This window comes from Panthera uncia (genome assembly GCF_023721935.1).
Source record: "Panthera uncia isolate 11264 chromosome A1 unlocalized genomic scaffold, Puncia_PCG_1.0 HiC_scaffold_16, whole genome shotgun sequence".
Classification (NCBI taxonomy): domain Eukaryota; kingdom Metazoa; phylum Chordata; class Mammalia; order Carnivora; family Felidae; genus Panthera; species Panthera uncia.
In genome coordinates, this window is record NW_026057576.1 from 60,941,967 (window position 1) to 60,959,802 (window position 17,836).

Genomic DNA, 17,836 nt, shown 5'->3' on the forward strand with positions numbered 1-17,836 from the left:
TTCTCATCTATTAAGAGAGCTTCTCCAAAAAACACAAAAAACTAGTATTCATGCAATTGATGTCAAAAGCCAAGTGAGCACTATTTTACTGAAGTATTTCAGCCATTTCCCTGGAATGGTTTTAAAGCAAGCAATCTACTGCTTGAAAGTGCTGCCTTTGATATCAAATGGTCATTAAAAGTCCCATGACATTTAACTACGGCTTAAAATTATTCATCTCTATCTCTTGGCAAGGGTTCAAATTTGGGATTAAATTCCCTTTAAGTGGCAGAGGCATTCATAGTCCCCCCTGCCCGATGCTTTTAAGTAGTTTTGTTTTACTGGAGGAGTACCACCTTCAGGTGCTTGTAGATGAAGAGACACTTGTCACTCACAGGCTTAGCACTGAGTCAATCACATTCAGAAAATGCACATGACCCATTGGTTTCTGCTTTCTAATGCATTCTTTCTGTAAGTTGTAAATTGACAAAATTCCTTTGTCATTTTTAAATCACTTAAAGTCTTCATTTTTCTATCTTTCTTTTTAGAATCTCCCCTAAGCACTCTTATCTTAGAAGTTCTTTGAAAAATGTTTTAAAACAATTCCAGAAGTGATAAAGCGCAGAGGGCCCATATGGATACAAAGTAATGAAGTAAAATACGATGCTAAAGGTTGATGAGAGAATAAACTGGACTTTACTGTGATGATAAGAACCTGATAAGGTCTGAATGTAATTCTTACGACTTCTAAATTCTTCCAGAGAATCATAGCTAATGTTACAGAAAAATGTTCTAAAGTAGTAACATAAACCAATTCTCATGTACACTCTTAAAACCCTATAAATGGTATCAAGTCTTCAATTGGGATCTCAACTGTAAAGTTTTTGCCTTTTGTATTGTACCTAGATCCCATTTTGCGCAATTTCGATACAAATTCCCATGTACTGAAGACCTTGACTTATAGTCAAATATTTCATCGTACTTCCAGTTGGTGTTCCTTATTTCTTATCTTCTCTGAGCCTCTTCCCACATTCGCTCTTTTTTTCATCAGATCGTTGTTCCATGGAAAGGCCTGGGAGAACGCGGCCCGGGTTTCGTTTTATTTGCTTCTTCGCTCCCGGCAGCGCCGCTCTGAGGTCGGCCCCGCGTGGGCCGGCATTGACAGAGGAAAGGCGAGTGCGGCCTGCGGCCGCGCGCAGGGGGCGGGGCGTGGGGCGGAACCTGGGGCGGGGCGGAACGTGCAGGGGCGGGGCTTGCCCGCAGAGCGCGGCAGGCGAGCGCGTCTCAGGTTGGCTGTTCCTGGCTGAGCCCGCGGCAACCCCGGCGGCGGCCGGAGCCAGATGCTCGCGGGCTCTGTGGGCTTCAGGCGTTTTCCTCAGTGGTGCAGCGCCAACTCTCTCCCGCAGGATAGGGAGACCTGGCGGCGCTCTGCTCGAGAACTCGTATCTCAGCCTCCGAGCTCCTCCGGAGAAAGCCAAGTGCCACCAGGTGAAGCCGGTGTCCCAGAACAGCCCCGGAACCTCTGCCGCCAGATTGCACCTTTTGAGAACCGCGACCGCCGAGCGTTTTCCAGCGCCTGCAACGCAGGGCGCGCGGGGACAGTTGGGTCCACTACGTGGGAAGGGGCGACTAGGACACTGATGATGGATGCACAGACCTGGCGCGCGGGATGTTGCTGTCTCCTCCTTCTGGCTCTGGTTGGGTCTACTCGGAGCGAGGGCGTGCAGAGCTGCGAAGAAGTTCGGAAACTTTTCCAGTGGCGCCTGGTGGGAGCTGTCAAGGGGCTGCCGGATTCGCCGCGGGCAGGTAAGGCGCGGCGGGCAGGCTCTGGGCGGCGCGCCAGCGCTGGGCGGCGCGCCGGGGCGAGGGCCGGGGGCGTCCTGAGCGCAGAGCCCGCGCTCCTCAGCCTCTGGGGGTGGCCCTTCGTGGGAAGATGACCTTTCAGGCACTCCGGCCGGGCAAGGTGAATCCGGGGGAGGCCTCGGGGAGGGGGAAGGGGGTGGTAAGCTCGGCGTGAACATCCCGATCGCAGCGCAGCGCAGCTCCGGGGACACCCAGACTACGCCCGCGGCTAAGCTGGGCTCTGGGCATTTGCCGCCCGCGCTGGTTCCCGTAGTTTCTGCTGGTGCGTTACGAGAGGTTAGCAAAGCTGGGGCAGCGCGGCCTGCGTTTCTGTTCCGAGTGGGAATTTCACCACTGCCCCGCCGGGGGGCCTCGGTTTGCTGCTGTCTCCGGTGGACCAAGTTGGCTGGGTCGCTCCAAGTTTGCTACTAAAAATACAAACCGGTGTTCTTCTCCTTTGCTGGAGTATGGGACATTGAGAAGGGCAACCGTCTCCTCTTTAATTAGGACTCGGACCCTGTACACCTGCACTGGCGTGACCCTTAGCTGCCTCTGTGCCCTGGCGCCGAGCCCTCCTTGGGGAAACCTGCACTAAGTACCCAGTGTGTCTCTCAGACAGACGACTGGGTAGTTTCGACGCCTGAAAGATGTGACGGCAACAGGCGATCAAAACTGAATGTATCGGGAAGTCACTAAACAAGGATGAGACACATACCAGAGATTGAAGAGGAAAGAATACCTTGAGTGTAGCCAGTGTAGAGTCTGCTTCTTGTAAGGCTGTTTGCCTGCACCTTTACCCCCTGCTCCCCACCCGTACCGCGCAGATTTCCTTCTGCTGCTGGGATTTCCAGTTTACCTTTGGTTTGGAAGATCAGGTCTTAGCTGTCAAATGCAATAGTAGGTGTCTGAAGCTACGATTTTACTGGAGCAATGCACCCTGCCTATGAAGGCAAGACGCAGACGAGTGCCATGAGTTTATGGGTTGAATAAAGAATTTATGGAGGATGCTTGGTTCTAAAATACGTCCCCTGGCTATGTTTTCAGGGTGAAGCGACTTGCTCTTAGCGCTATGGATGGAACTGTAACTATTTTGCTTTATTGCTTTGCTGTTTGTGAACTCAGTTCTCCCCTCATCCTGCAAGGAAAATCTGGGCATTGAGGAACCCTAAGTCCATTTTAGTTTACATGACCAGTCTTTTATATTTGAAATATTTCAAGTATTTTTTGAATGCCTGTTCAGTACAAGGTGCTTTTTCTATACTACTTGAAACAAAATAGTTGATATTCTCAGCTTAGGGCAGTTCTTTCCTCAAACAATAGTACCCCCTTATAAGCCCATTCTTGTATTTCAGTGCATTCTTTTTATTAAAAAAAAAAAAAAAAGCTAAACCTCAGGTATCAGTAGCTAATACTGCTGAAGTGGGTCTTTGTGTTGGTGGAGGGGGATAGGGCGAAGGCATTGAGCTTATGAAACCGTCACCTGCATTATTAGATTTTGCTTCCCAAATGCCTTAATTTTGGCTGATATGTTCAGGAAACGTTGACAGCTCCCCAGTAAAGGCCTTGATTTCACCGCCCTTCTTAATGTCTCAGTATTCCTGGTACCTGCTGAATGCAACACATTGATTAGCTGTTACATTCCTAGAACTTTGTGTATTTCATGTCTTTTGAAGAGGAAGTTTCTAGAGTATCAATCACTGGCATACCTTTTAAAAGGGATGTGAGGGGAAACTGAAGCTGTGCCTTATAGAGAAGGAAATGGTGTCCTTATTTGCATTTGATGCATATGACCCCCCCCCCCCGCTGCCCCCCACAAAAAAAAGAGCCAGGATGGCAAGCACCTTCTTTTCTGAGCCATTCTGGATTGTTTCCCCATTGCTAGTACATTTATTCATCTGTGGCTTAATGTGATGGAGGAATCCTAGCAGTACAGATGCCAGGGACTGTTCAGGGTTACACTCTTGGGGACATCAGTGTTGCTGGCGGGAAGAAGGGCTAAATTCCTTTCATAATTGCATTAAGAAAAAGTCACATGAAAGTATTATTTTGAATTAAAATCATCTTGATTAAAACCATTCTTGTCTCCAAATTGTTAGCCATTGTTTTATTTGAATAGGTAAATGAAATATTAAACTATTTCTTTTGACATTGCTACTTCTTCCCCGCTATAACAAACTCATTCCCAAACTGAGTAAAGCGCACATACTACATGCTTCATAACTGCTTTTCCTTATTTTTGTATTTATGTATGATCTGTAACGTTTAGCGTGATTGAGTATAACAGCTGGGTATCCGATTTTCTAACAGCGTCCTCAAGCTCAAGAGAAAACAATAGTTAATGTAAGTAGTCATTTCCATGTAAGAATACAAATGTCAATATTCCTTGTAATAAATGTATTTATTTGGCACATGGGCTTTCACTAACTAAAGCTGGTACATTTCAATTTGATACTCGTTTTTTTTTTTGAAAGTTAATCTTTTTTTAGTGCTTTCTTCATTTACTGTCCACAAGTGGTTAATTCCTGAGATGTCTAGCCCAAATGCCATTTTTATAATAATAGCAGGTAGAACAACTTTTTAGTTTCTTCCTATATTTGCGACTTTTACATCTTCTGAAAACTATGTTACCCAATTTGAAATTATTAAAATGGTGAGAACAGCCATTCGAGTTGTTTCTCAGATTCTCCTCACCTTTGTTCTTTACTCTGCTCCAATTCTTTTAAGCCTATTGAGCTCCTAAGGATGTTGGATGAGAAATGTAAAAAAGGAGAGAAGATGTAAATGTGATTAGAATTACAGATTTCCCTGTGTTCTGATTTTATTTCCTAAGTAGTAGTCAAGGTGCCCTTTGCTCTTGTTTATTTTATTCAGGAAAAAAAAAAACAAACCAAACTTAGTGAAAGTGTCTTTTAAAGGTCCTTTGATTTTTATTTTATTTACTGGGGAGGAGGGATAATGCTTTTACATTGAAATTCTCTTCCCACATGCATTGTTCACACTTGCATTATTTCCTTGTTTTAAGAAGGTATTTCAGAAAGGAGAAGCTTATAAAAAAATCCAAGACTACCTTCAGGTAATTTATATACCAACTGGTTTTTGAACATTGGATGTTCATTGGTACAAGGAGTAGTTTGTGAAAGAACTTTTTCTTGGTAACTTTTGGTTATAAATGGGATAATAAAAATAAACTTGATGTGGCAAAATGAAAATTTAATACTACAGGACACTTTAGTGCTGTGTAGTTTTATTTTTTAAACTGCTTTCATCATGATTTAGTCTTATAATTGTTTCAGGCACAGTGTTGATTCCTTTTCACATGCAAGAGAAACAATCTACCTGGTAACCTCAGAGTTTGGAATTATAGACATTGGGTTTCAAAACTTGGATCTCCCACATGTAGTGGTGGGGCCTAGGTTAATTGCTTATCCTTGAACCTCTGTTTTGTCATCTATAAGATGGGAATCTTAGTTTTTGTTTTTTTTTTTTTAATGTTTATTTATTTTGAGAGAGAGTGAGCGTGAGTAGGGGAGGGGCAGAGAGAGTCCCAAGCAAGCTCAGCACTGTCGGTGCAGAGCCCGACTTGGGGCTTAATCCCATGAACGGTGAGATCATGACCTGAGCTGAAATCATGAGTTTGACGCTTAGCTGACTGAGCCACCCAGGTGCCCTGGGAATCTTAGTTCTTGAAGAACTTAGTTGTTGCATACACGGAATGAAATAATGTGTGTGTGTGTAAAATAGCACAACTCCAGGCACATAGGAAGTGCTCACAAAATGTGTTGTTGTCACTACAGTTTTTTAATTTAGTGTCACGATTTTAACTAGACTTGGGCTTTAAGGGTGAAATTTTAGTTTTAGATCTCTATGTAACAGAAGATGTTTTTTATATTAACTAGGTTTTTTTTTTGGCCACAAATGAGTATTTCTAAAATTGGGAAATACCTTTGTTTTTTAAATAAGATTATTCAGCTATTTTATATCTATGCTTATTTTTTTTAAGTTTACTTATTTATTTTGAGAGAGAGAGAGAGAGAGAGAGAGAGAGAGAGAAAGAGAACACACTAGCACACACGTGGCTGGGGGAGGGGCAGAGAGAGAGAGGGAGAGAGAATCCCAAGCAGCAGGACTCCATTGGTGAGATCAGGACCAGAGCTGAACTCAAGAGCCAGACACCTAATGGACTGAGCCACCCGGGCACCCTAGGAAATATATTTCTATTCAAAATGGTATTTATTAGATTATAGTGACTCTCTGGTTTCTTCTCATGAGCTAATGGAAGCTCTAAGAAAGAAACCTATCTGAAATGATTTTTATTATGTTATGGAAAACATATCTATATCTATGTATCTATATATCTGTATTTGTATCTATATATTTCCATGAACTAATGGAAAGTCTAGGAAACAAAACCCCACAGCCACGGCCTCCACTACCACGGCCACGGCTCTGCTGTCTGTATTCAGGGAGGTGAAGTAGTGCACACAGGATGGTTTAAGGATTTATATACTAGATGGCTGGTGGCCATAGTCATTCATGGACAGTAATCTGAAATTAAGACTTGTTTCTCATGAATTTAACCTTTTTTTGCTGCTTGAACAACATAGTTGTGTTGATAAGATTTCCAAAGCCATAGAAGGAACCCAGGCTCTGATGTTGGGGCAGACTATTAATATCAGGATCGCCCCGTGTTGAAGCCCATTCACCAAAACCCACCAGAAACCACCCTGTACTCAAACAAATTTGGCTCATTTTGCTTGCTGCAGCAAGGACTATCACTCATTGTAGGAATCGTGGGTGTCATGGGTAAAGGGCAGCCAGGAAGGGGCTTTTTCTAAGATTTGAGCTTGTGCTGGGTGATCTCATGGATGGTTTAATGGAGCGGGGCAGTTCAGGAATTGGGTGTCTTGATAACTTGCTTAGGCATTGGGAAGATGAAGGTGGGGGTAGTCACCATGATTGAAGAAGCAGCAGTCAGTCTTGTTGATCAAAAGAGGGGGATGTTCAGTCATTTGTGAGGCTGCAGAGTGTCCCTGTGTCTCTGCTTCTCCACCACAGGTCTCAGGTGGCCCTGTCTCATCACTGCGGGGTGATTCTGTTCATGTTGTCTGTGTTGGCTTGTAAATATGAACTTAGTTAAAGTGTCAGGGCGGCTTGTCACTTTCTCCTCTGCAAAATCTAGTGTATACTTTGATGGTCATGAGAATCACGTGTTTCATGTTTATCTGGGCCTTTAGTGAAGCATAATGGTAGGACAGTGAGTCTGAGTTTCTACTTTAAGGCCACAGAGAATGACTGTGCACTAGGGGCCTGAATTGTGTTAATCACACCGTTGTTTGTCATAGTCCTCTTACCAGAAAATATAAGTGTTGTGTGTCCCCATCCTTCCTGCCACATTGTAAGTTCCTTTCTGCCAAGTGTCCAACATCCTGTATTTGTATAATTGGCTTTAGGAGGGGCTCAGTTTGGAGAACTTAAGAATAACATTTTATAATTTTTCTCTCCTCCCCCATCCACTTTCCAGCTTGTCAAGACTTTCTGGAATATGGATTTTTATCTTGTGTGTGTGTGTGTGTGTGTGTGTGTGTAATTTACTTTCTATGTTTGATAAGAGCACCTTCTAAGTCTATAACATTTTTTTTTGTTATTAACTGGTATAACACCAAAAGGACAATTCCAGCAGATGCCTCTCCTAAGCAGAAATGATGCATAAATCAGTGGCCTCAGTATAACTGTTGAAGAAACCATAAACCTGTTTTGATAAAAATGGGGTCATGAGAGACTTTGGTCATATCCTTCATTGCAGCAGATTGTCTGTGGGTGTGAATTCTGACCTACTTGGTTAAGTAACAATAGCTTTACTTTTAGTAGAGAATAGTCATTTTCCATATCTACCTTTCTCTTGTAAAAGCCTGACCTTCAGCTGGAAGAAAAGACAATAGCAATTGTGTCCTCAGTTCTTCCTCTTTTCAGCTTTACAAATTTCAAATTTCACTAATGTCTCTGTTAAAACCATCCTAAATTGATTAGTCATTCTTCTATGAATCACAATAAATAGGACGGCTTTTTTTTTTTTAAAGTTTGTTTGTTTGTTTATTTATTTATTTATTTATTTATCTAGAGAGAGTGAGCATGCAAGCAGGGGGAGGGGCAGAGAGAGAGAATCCCAAGCGGACTCTGAAGATAGTGGTTTGAACTCATGAAGTGCAAGATCATGACCTGAGCTAAAATCAAGAGTTGACCACTTTTTAAAAAAAAAAAAAAAAAAAAAATTTAACGTTTATTTATTTTTGAGACAGAGAGACACAGAGCATGAACGGGGGAGGGTCAGAGAGAGAGGGAGACACAGAATCTGAAACAGGTTCTAGGCTCTGAGCGGTCAGCACAGAGCCCGACGCGGGGCTCGAACTCACGGACTGTGAGATCATGACCTGAGCCGAAGTCGGACGCCCAACCGACTGAGCCACCCAGGTGCCCGGATAGAACAGCTTTTTAAAAAAGTTATTATATTCTATTCTTTTAAAATTATTTATTTTATTTTAATTCCAATGTAGTTAACATACAGTGTTGTATTAGTTTCAGATGTGCAATGTAACAATTCAACAATTCCATGTATTACTCAGCGCTCACCAAGATAGTGTTCTCTTAGTCCCCACCTCCCCTTTGGTAACCATCAGTTTGTTCTTTATAGTTAAGAGTCTGGATCTCATGGGTGGCTCAGTTGCTTGAGCATCTGACTCTTGATTTTGGCTCAGGTCATGATCCCAGGGTTGTGGGATCAAGCCCCATGTTGGGCTCTGTGCTGAGTATGGAGCTTGTTGGGATTCTCTCTCTCTCCCTTTGCTCCCTCTCCTGTACCCTGTCTCTCTAAAAAAAAAAAAAAAGAGTTTGTTTCTTGGTTTCTCTTTTTTTTTCCTTTGCTCCTTTGTTGTTTCTTAAATTTCACATAAGAGGGAAATCATATGGTATTTGTCTTTCTCTGACTTGCTTATTTCACTTAGCATAATACCCTGTAGCTCCATCCATGTTGTTGCAAATGGTAAGATTTCATTCATTTTTTTGGCTGAATAATATTCCATTGTGTGTGTGTGTGTGTGTATTACACACACACACACACACACACACACACACACATACACACACACACATGCATTCCCTATATATATACTACTTCTTATCCATTCATCTGTTGATGAACACTTAGGCTTCCATAGTTTGGCTCTTGTAAATAATGCTGTAATAAACATAGGGATGACATATCCCTTTGAATAGTATTTTTGTATTCTTTGGGTAAATACCCAGTAGTGCAATTACTGGATCATAGATAGTTCTATTTTTTATTTTTTGGGGAACCTCCACACTGTTTTCCATCGAGGCTGCACCAGTTTGCATTCCCACCAATAGTGTAGGAGGGCTCCTTTTTCTCCACATCCTTGCCAACACTTATTGTTTCTTTTAAAAATTAATTTAAATATTTAAATTTTTAAATTTTAATTTTTTAAAATGTTTATTCATTTTTGAGAGAGAGAGAGAAAGACAGAGTGTGAATAGGGGAGGGGCAGAGAGAGAGGGAGACACAGAATCTGAAGCAGGCTCCAGCCTGTCAACACAGAGCCCAACGGGGGGGCTCGTACTCACAAACTGTGAGATCATGACCTGAGCTGAAGTCAGATGCTCAACTGACTGAGCCACCCAGGCACCCCACTTTTTTATTGAACTATAATTGACACACAATATCCTGTTAGTTTCAGGTGTACATCATAGTGATTTGGTATTTTTATATATTATGAAATGATCCCCACAATAAGTCTAGTTACCATCTGTGACCATACAAAATTATTACAGTAGTATTGACTGTATTCCCTATGTTGTACATTACATCCCCATGATTTATTTATTTTATAGCTGAAGAATCTGAATCCCCTTTATCTCTTTCATCCATCCCCCAACTCCTCCCCACTCTTGTAACCAACAGTTTGTTTCCTATATGCATGAGTCTGCATTCTGTTTGTTTTGTCTGTTTGTTTTGTTTTTTAAATTTCACATATATTTGAAATCATATAGTGTTTGTCTTTCTCTGACTTATTTCACTTAGCATAATCCCCTCTAGGTCTTTGATTAGCCATATCAAGTTCACATATGGCCGTTAAGTAAGTTGAATGTATAATGCACTTTTATAGAGAGAGAATGAGATTTTGCACTTTCATGTTTTTATGAAAGAATACACATTCTCTTGAAAATTCAAAATACTGAAAAATACATAGAGAGCAAAATTTGCCTTCCAGAAATAACCACTGATAACCTTTTGTATTACCCTTTTAAACACCCTCATCAGCCATCTGCTCTGGATATAAATATTTTTAAGAGATTTTTGTAAATGTTTATTTATTTATTTATTTTTGAGAGGGTGCAAGGTGAGGGGAGCAGAGAGGGAAGGGGACAGAGGATCTGAAGCAGGCTCCATGATGACAGCAGTGAGCTCTATGTGGGGCTCAAACTCACAAACCTCGAGATCATGACCTGTACTCCACACTCATCCGAGGTGCCCCATTGTATAAATATTTTTTGAAAGAATGTAGAATCACTTTATTTTTCTTAGTTACCATTGTAAGCATATCAGTACTTCCCATGCCCTTAAACATCTTTCTAAATATGTACTTCTTTTAGTGACAGTATAGTATTGCACTGTACCATAAATCGAATTCTCCCTTGTTGTAAATATAGGTTTCCAATATTCACCACCATAAAGTCACATGGCTAAAGACATGAAAAGTAAATGTGACAAACTCTTACCCCCTTTATGGCTTTGTATATCATCTACATCCATTCTAATTAAGGTTGTTCATTGTCAGCACCACTAACATTTGGGGCTGGATAATTCTTTGTTGTGTGGGGAGTTGGGGACAGTCCTGTATGTTGTGGGTTATTTAGAAGCTTCCCTGACCTTCACCCTCTAGATGCCAGTAGCAACGTCCTCCCCCTCTCCCCACAAGTTGTGACACTCCAGAATGTTTCTAGACATTGCCAAATGTCCCACGGAAGGCAAAATCATCCTAGTTGAGAACCATTGGAATAAACTGTCCAACCTATGGCTTCTTCACGCACATATGTTATATAGCTGGCCAGTTCAGGTCTCTGCTGAAAAGTCAACTCTTTGGAGAGGTTTTTCTCAAGGTTCACTGAACTGTGTTCCCCCAGTTATTATTGTAGAAATCCTTTTGTTTCTTTCATGGCGCCATATATTTTTTCTTTATTCTGTACTGTTGCTCTGTCACTGCTAGGTTGAGTGTGTGATGAGAATAGAGAACATGTCTACCAAGGCCAGTTTCATGGGCTTCTGACCTTTGCAGTCACACAGGGTCCCGCTCTCAGAAGGGCCCCCTGCTTGGTTCAGTGTTCTGCTCTTGCCATCTTGAAGTTTGAACAAAGGCTCCTGTATTCTGATTTTGCAGGGGCCCCGTAAATGATGTAGCCATATATAGCCAGTACTGTTGGGTGTCTTATTCAGTGAAGAATATCTGGTGCCTAGAACAGTGCCTGACATGGAACAAGAATTGAAATAGTTGTTGAATAAATCGCTACATCCTTTGAACCTCTCTTATTCTTTTTTCTTCTTTACGTTTATTTATTTATTTTGGGGGTGGGAGAGAGAAAAAGAGAGAGAGAGAGAGAGAGGGAGAATCCCAAGCAGGCTCCATGCTGTGAGCACAGAGTTGGACTTGGGGCTCGATCCCACAACCTGTGAGATCATGACCTGAGCCGAAATCAAGAGTCACACGCTTACTTGACTGAGCCACCCAGGTACCTCAAACCTGTCTGATTCTTAAGTTAAACTCTAGAAGTTGGTCCACAGATGGATGGTCAGTCCATCCAAGATTCTGCTATCTCTATATAATGATATTTATGAAGTTTTCTGGTGTTGTGTAAATGGGTTAAAGATTGACCCCTGTGTTTTTTACTTCATCACATCAGATTGGAACCATCAGCCCAAGGCCCTCCAGTGCCAAACTCAAAATTTTACATATCCATTTGCTTTAAATAGAGCTCAGATAAGCATATTTTTAGTCCATTAGAGCTTGCTTGTTTTGCATACTCCACAAAACTGCACCCAACATCTGCTAGCCACAGCTAAAATAAACTCGGGGGCTGTAACAGACCCCAAGCCACTGCTGCCCTTTGAAGCTCTCTGACTCAGAGACTTCCCATTTGCTGCTGTGTAGTATCACAGAGCTATGTGAGCCCCTTCTCCTGTTGCCCTCTCTCCTGGGAGTTCCCTTGCCCCCTTCTGCTTCTGGGTGGTAGCCCTGCTCTGCTGTCTCTGGAAGCCTTGTACTGTGAGGGACATCCCTTCACATGCAGAGATTCAAAGTGCCACTCAGTGTCTACTACTATCATCTGGAGGTCCTGCCTTTGAATCAATCAGTCCTGAAATCCTCAAACACACCATGTACAGATCAATACTTAGTTATTTCTAATGTAAGAGAGGGATTCAAAGCAGTAATACCAATTTTAAGTATATTCCTCTGCTAGACTAAAATAAGTATATTTTAAGTATATTCCTCTGCTAGACTATAGGCTATTTGAGAGTGAGATCTGTGATTGATGTATCTTAATGTTCTGTGATTAGCCTAAAATTCATAAATAAATTTTGACTTGTAGAATTAATCTCATATGTGTATTTACATACCAGACTCAATGCATTGTGTTTACTTACGTGTTCTATGCTGAATGTTAATAGAATGAGAAATGTAGAAGGCGAAGTTTTTAAAAAATATACTGACCTGGGCTCAGTTGGGTTGTTGATTAAGTTATTTTCGAGGAGTTAATATTTTCTTATGTACCTCTGCCATAACTTTCTATAAAGTGACCCAGCCCTTTTAAATTTAAATTTAAAGGAGTTTTTATTTGCATTATCCAACATTTTTGAAAACAGAGTAAATGATTGCCAAACAAATGTCCAGAAGAAGGTTTCCTCAAATGTCCTGCAAAGAAAGGAAGATTATTTAATATTTAAGGGATTAATTTACGCAGTTTTTACATCACATAGACAGTGACTGATCTGACTTAGAGCGTTAACTCATCTATTTTTGGGAGAATGGAGAAAAATAAATGTGCCTAAATATAATTTATATTTGACTCTGGATTGGTTGGTTTGTGTTTCTTTTAATTTCTTTTTCTTTCTTTTTTCCGTTTTTTTGTTTGTTTGTTTGTTTTCCTTTCTGTGAGGAATTAATAGTAAGGAACTAGAAAATGATTTCAGTTTTTCTATCTCCCACCCTCCCACCCTTGTTAATTCCATGTTGGCAGTAAAGCACATCTCACTTGTCTGTGGAATTATTCCTGAGCTGGGAAGATTGTTTATTAAAAGATCCCAGCTTGGGGTCCAGACTCCATGCAGACCAAGTAGAGAGACCATAGCCTTTCAGAACAAGCAAACGAATAATTGCTGCTAAACCACAAAACCATATATGGTAGCAGGTATAATCTGTCTCCAAAGTATTTCCAACAATTCCTGTTTTAGAAATACCTAGTCGTTAGATCTCTTTTACTATCTTAGAAAAAAAATTTTTTTCTGTATCAAGTGTAGTTCGTTATTTATTTAGGATATGTCACAAGAGGTATTAGGAAATTGTACCTAAATAGAAGGATTATTTAAGTCATTGCTAATGAGACATGCACATTTTGGTATGGTTCAGCTGTGAACTTAAATATGTTTCAAATGCAGTCATATTTAGAACCTAGTAAACATTTCTTGTTTTATAATTTGTTTATTACTCTTATTAGGGTAATGGGTTTGAATTACTAATTTTCTTCTCCTTCTGTGCTGTGATAACCACATTTATTTTAGCTTTTATAAATCTTTATAGGCAATATAATTAATCTTTGCAGCTATCTTTTTAGAGCTCATAGGCTTTTCTTTTCTTTGTCTTACAGTTTCAAGGGACGTTAGTTCACGATTTCTTCAATATTCTTTTTGGGAGAGGGTAAGAACTAAGAAGGAGTCTGATAACATGCACAGACTTTGCCTTCAGTTGATCAAAGGAATGTAAACATTATTTCTGGATGTCCTTGTTCATTACACATATATTCTTTAAATGGAATATTGTCAATATTAAATTACCTGTTCAGATTTATTTACTTTTTGAACAACTCTCTTATTTAGTAAGGTTGTAGCAGGTTACATTTGGCTCATTTTCTTTTGATCATTGAAAATGTCTGTGTTTAATGAGCTGAAACTGAAGTAGGTCAATAAAATGAAGAGATTAACGGTCTGTTCTCACCAGGCTTAGAATACATTCCACTCTGGGGGGAAAAGTCATTTTTAACAAAGTTTTTTTTTTTTTTTTTTTTTTTTTATCAACTTAAAAGGTAAAGGAAATAGGAATAACATTGAAAGAGTGAGGAATTCATGAGCTATTTGTCAGGTAAAAGGTATGAGGATACGTTTTGTATAGTTAAGAGCTTTAGTTACAAAACAAAACTACATTTTACTTAAAAAAGGTGTTTATTTTATTTTTTTTATTTTATTTTTTTTAATTTTTTTTTTCAACGTTTTTTATTTATTTTTGGGACAGAGAGAGACAGAGCATGAACGGGGGGAGGGGCAGAGAGAGAGGGAGACACAGAATCGGAAACAGGCTCCAGGCTCCGAGCCATCAGCCCAGAGCCTGACGCGGGGCTCGAACTCACGGACCGCGAGATCGTGACCTGGCTGAAGTCGGACGCTTAACCGACTGCGCCACCCAGGCGCCCCAAAAAGGTGTTTATTTTAAGAGAGAGAGAGAATGTGAGTTTGGGGGAGGGGTGGAGAGAGAGAGGGAGAGAGAGAATCTCAAGCAGGCTCTGCACCATCAGCACAGATTGTGGGCTCAATCTCCTGAACAGTGAGATCATGACCTGAGCCGAAATTAAAAGTTGAACGCTTAACCAACTGAACCACCCAGGCACCTCTTCTTTTTACTTTTATAAGTTTAGGGGCACAAATAAGCTTCAGGTTATTAACTATTTAATATTCTACTCATCTTTGGAGATGTCTTAATGCAAAACAAGGAAAAATAGTTGGTATGACAAAGCATTGAAATGTTGGCATGGGAAAAACAAACAGGAAAAAACAGACGTTTTAACTTATAATTTATCCCATATTACTGTCACATATTTTAGTGAATAACAATGAACTTTCAGTTTTGAAATAAGTTAGTCTTGACTCTATCACTTATTAGCTATGGGACCTTTAGCAAACAACTCAACTTCTCAGAAAATGTTTTTGCTTCCCTTTCAGTGGGTTTTGAGGGCCACATGGTATGGGGAAAAAACTAAACAGTACTATTCTGTACAAAATGCTACATAGTTAATTTTATTACAGATATTCTTTTTTGAGACATTTAAGTAATTCTTTATGCTGGATCAGGGAACAGGCAAAGAAATCATAATAGAAATCCCTTTCTCTTCATGCTAATAAAATGCCAAACTGTCAAATATTTTTCATGCTCATAGTATTAATCCTGTATTCTTGGAGACATAGTTTATGTTTTCCTTCCTTGTTTTCGCTAATAAATTAATTTATTATTTATACTTTAATCCTATCGGGTTTATTCCTGTTATGTAGTTTAAGAGCAAAAGACTAGTCTTTTACAAACCATTGTCATTTAAATTAATTGAATTAAGATTAAGAGGAAAGTACTTTTCTTGGATGTATGCTGAGTGAATGTGAACAGGGGTAGTTTCTACCATATATAATTGGCTTCAACAAGTAAGTAGGAGTTCATTCTTTGCTGCGTTTTACCACGTTTTTGCTTGTCATAGTTCCAGTGGGTCTTTGTGTGTCCCTGTGTTGGGCGTAACTTTTCTGCCATGTGAAAGACACAAAGGTACAGTGTGCTGGCATGTGTCTGCCCCTTCAGGTAGACGCCCCACTCTGCTTTGTGTCTGGACGAATTCTTGCCTCTGGCAGTCCGTGGGAAGGAGTGCCTGGGGAGACACCAGCAGGTGGGCTGTGGCCCTCTCACCTTGCGGAGTCACTGCAGACTGCCTGCATCCCTTTACCTAAGCACACAGCTCATAACTCTCTTGGGATTCTGGTAAATAACGTTATTGTCCTGCCCCCTAAGAGGCAGTACCAGCTTCTCCGCAGTTACTAGCTAGGGAGAACTGCAGTATCTCTTACAGTCTTCCTATACCCTCCCCTTTACAAATATTTTCTTAAATAATCCTATTTGACATTACCAATCTATCTCCTTACAGGATCCTATATGACAAAACTTTATATACTTTAAATATTTAAGCCTAGAGCTTTCAGAGGATATTTGATTTGTAATTAAAACATGTAGAAACATGAATCTGTTCTGGAGTTAATTTATAAATGTTTTTGGAAGTTCCAATCAGTGATGATTTCTCCGCTCACATTCAGTTGCCTTGTGATCAGGCTTTTATTAATTGTTTCTTTCCCTCCCTTCACCTCTTTTATGAGGAATGTTGGTGGTGCTGAACTCTTTAGGGTTCAGTTAGAAATGTGACTGAATTGATAACACCCCATATTAACACTTAATTTTTTAAATTCCAGCCCAGTCCACCAACTCAACCAGTTGCCAGATTCTCTAGATTCTCCTTCACAAACGCCCCTATAATTTCTCTACCCACCCTTGTGGCCACTACCGTGCTTTTATCTAGTGCCTTTTCATGTCTGGATCACCCAGTTGGCTGACATTGGCTCCTGGTTCATAGCAGTCCACTTCCCAATTGCTTTCCAACTGATTTCCCAGTAAAACTCAAATCTGATCTTTAGGGTTTTGTTTGTTTGTTTGTTTGTTTGTTTTTTTACTTTATTTATTTTGAGAGAGAAAGAGAAAGTGTGTGAGTGAGTGGGGGAGAGGCAGAGAGACAGAAAGAGACAGAGGGGGAGAGAGAATCCCAAGCAGGCTCTGGGCAGAGCCTAATGCAGGGCTCAATCTCACAAACCATGAGATCATGACCAGAGCCAAAATCAAGAATCAGATGCTTAATTGACTGAGTCACCCAGGTGCCCCTCATCTTTATTTCTTGTGTTAAATCCTTCAGTGATTTCCCTTTGCCTTTCTTAAAAAAAAAAAAAAAAAGAAAGAAAGAAACATTACATTTGAATATATAACCTGTGTGTGTAATCAAAAAAATAAACATCATAGGGAAATAAATGGGGTAAAAAAAACCCTATGGCATTTCATTTCTAATGCACAGCTACAGAAAGGTTAGCATCCTTAATCACAAATGAGCTCTTATAAATTGGTAACAAAGACACTAATATTTCCAGGGAAATGAAAAAAGAACATAAAAAGGAAATTCAAATGATATAAATGACTAATAAGGATATGGGCGATGCTTGAGCTCAACATTAACAAAGGAAAACTAATTTCTTATGAATATCACATTGTCAAAATTAAAAATAGTGACATCTAATGTTCCTGTGATTGGAGGAAATAGAGTACTCTCATCTACAAATACTGAGCAGGAAGACTGATGAAGACTGGCTGTACATTCAGGGCAAATTCTGCAGTTATCACTCAAAATTTGAATTTTGGTTGCCCTTTGCCTAGCGATTCCAATTTATAGGAAAGTATTCCTACAAACTAATTGGATATATTTAAACATATGTATATATATATAATATTATATATATATTATAATATATATAATATATTGTATATGTATATTTTCATTGCACAGAAAAAACTTGCAGGTAATGTAAATGTCTGTTAATATCTATTGAATGATAAATTATGGATAACCATGTGGACACTTAAACCAGGAGAGGAAGGCTATCCAACCAACATTAGGACAAATGACTTACAGCATTTATGAAAGGAAAAAGCAAACTATAGCCTGATGTGCCTGCAGCCTCCAAAATACGTATATTTGAGTATCACTTTATGTATGAATGTACCCCAAAACAAAGTACATGAAGTGCCAGCAATAGTAGATAACCCTGAGTAAAATTAGGGGGAAAACAGAAGCATGGAGGTATGGCTGAGAGGGAATGCCAGGTCTG

General features: G+C 40.1%; 1 protein-coding gene across 2 annotated transcripts in view; it reads left to right on the plus strand.

Moving 5' to 3' along the window:
• Window positions 1–1,286: 1,286 nt before the first annotated feature.
• Window positions 1,287–17,836, plus strand: part of GPC5 (glypican 5) — a 682,725-nt gene continuing 666,175 nt past the window's right edge. For both annotated transcript variants that reach the window (XM_049647136.1, XM_049647137.1), the window contains exon 1: window positions 1,287–1,785. In XM_049647136.1, the coding sequence (XP_049503093.1) occupies window positions 1,320–1,785 (466 nt within the window). In that variant the 5' untranslated portion in view covers window positions 1,287–1,319. The remainder of the gene's footprint in view (window positions 1,786–17,836) is intronic.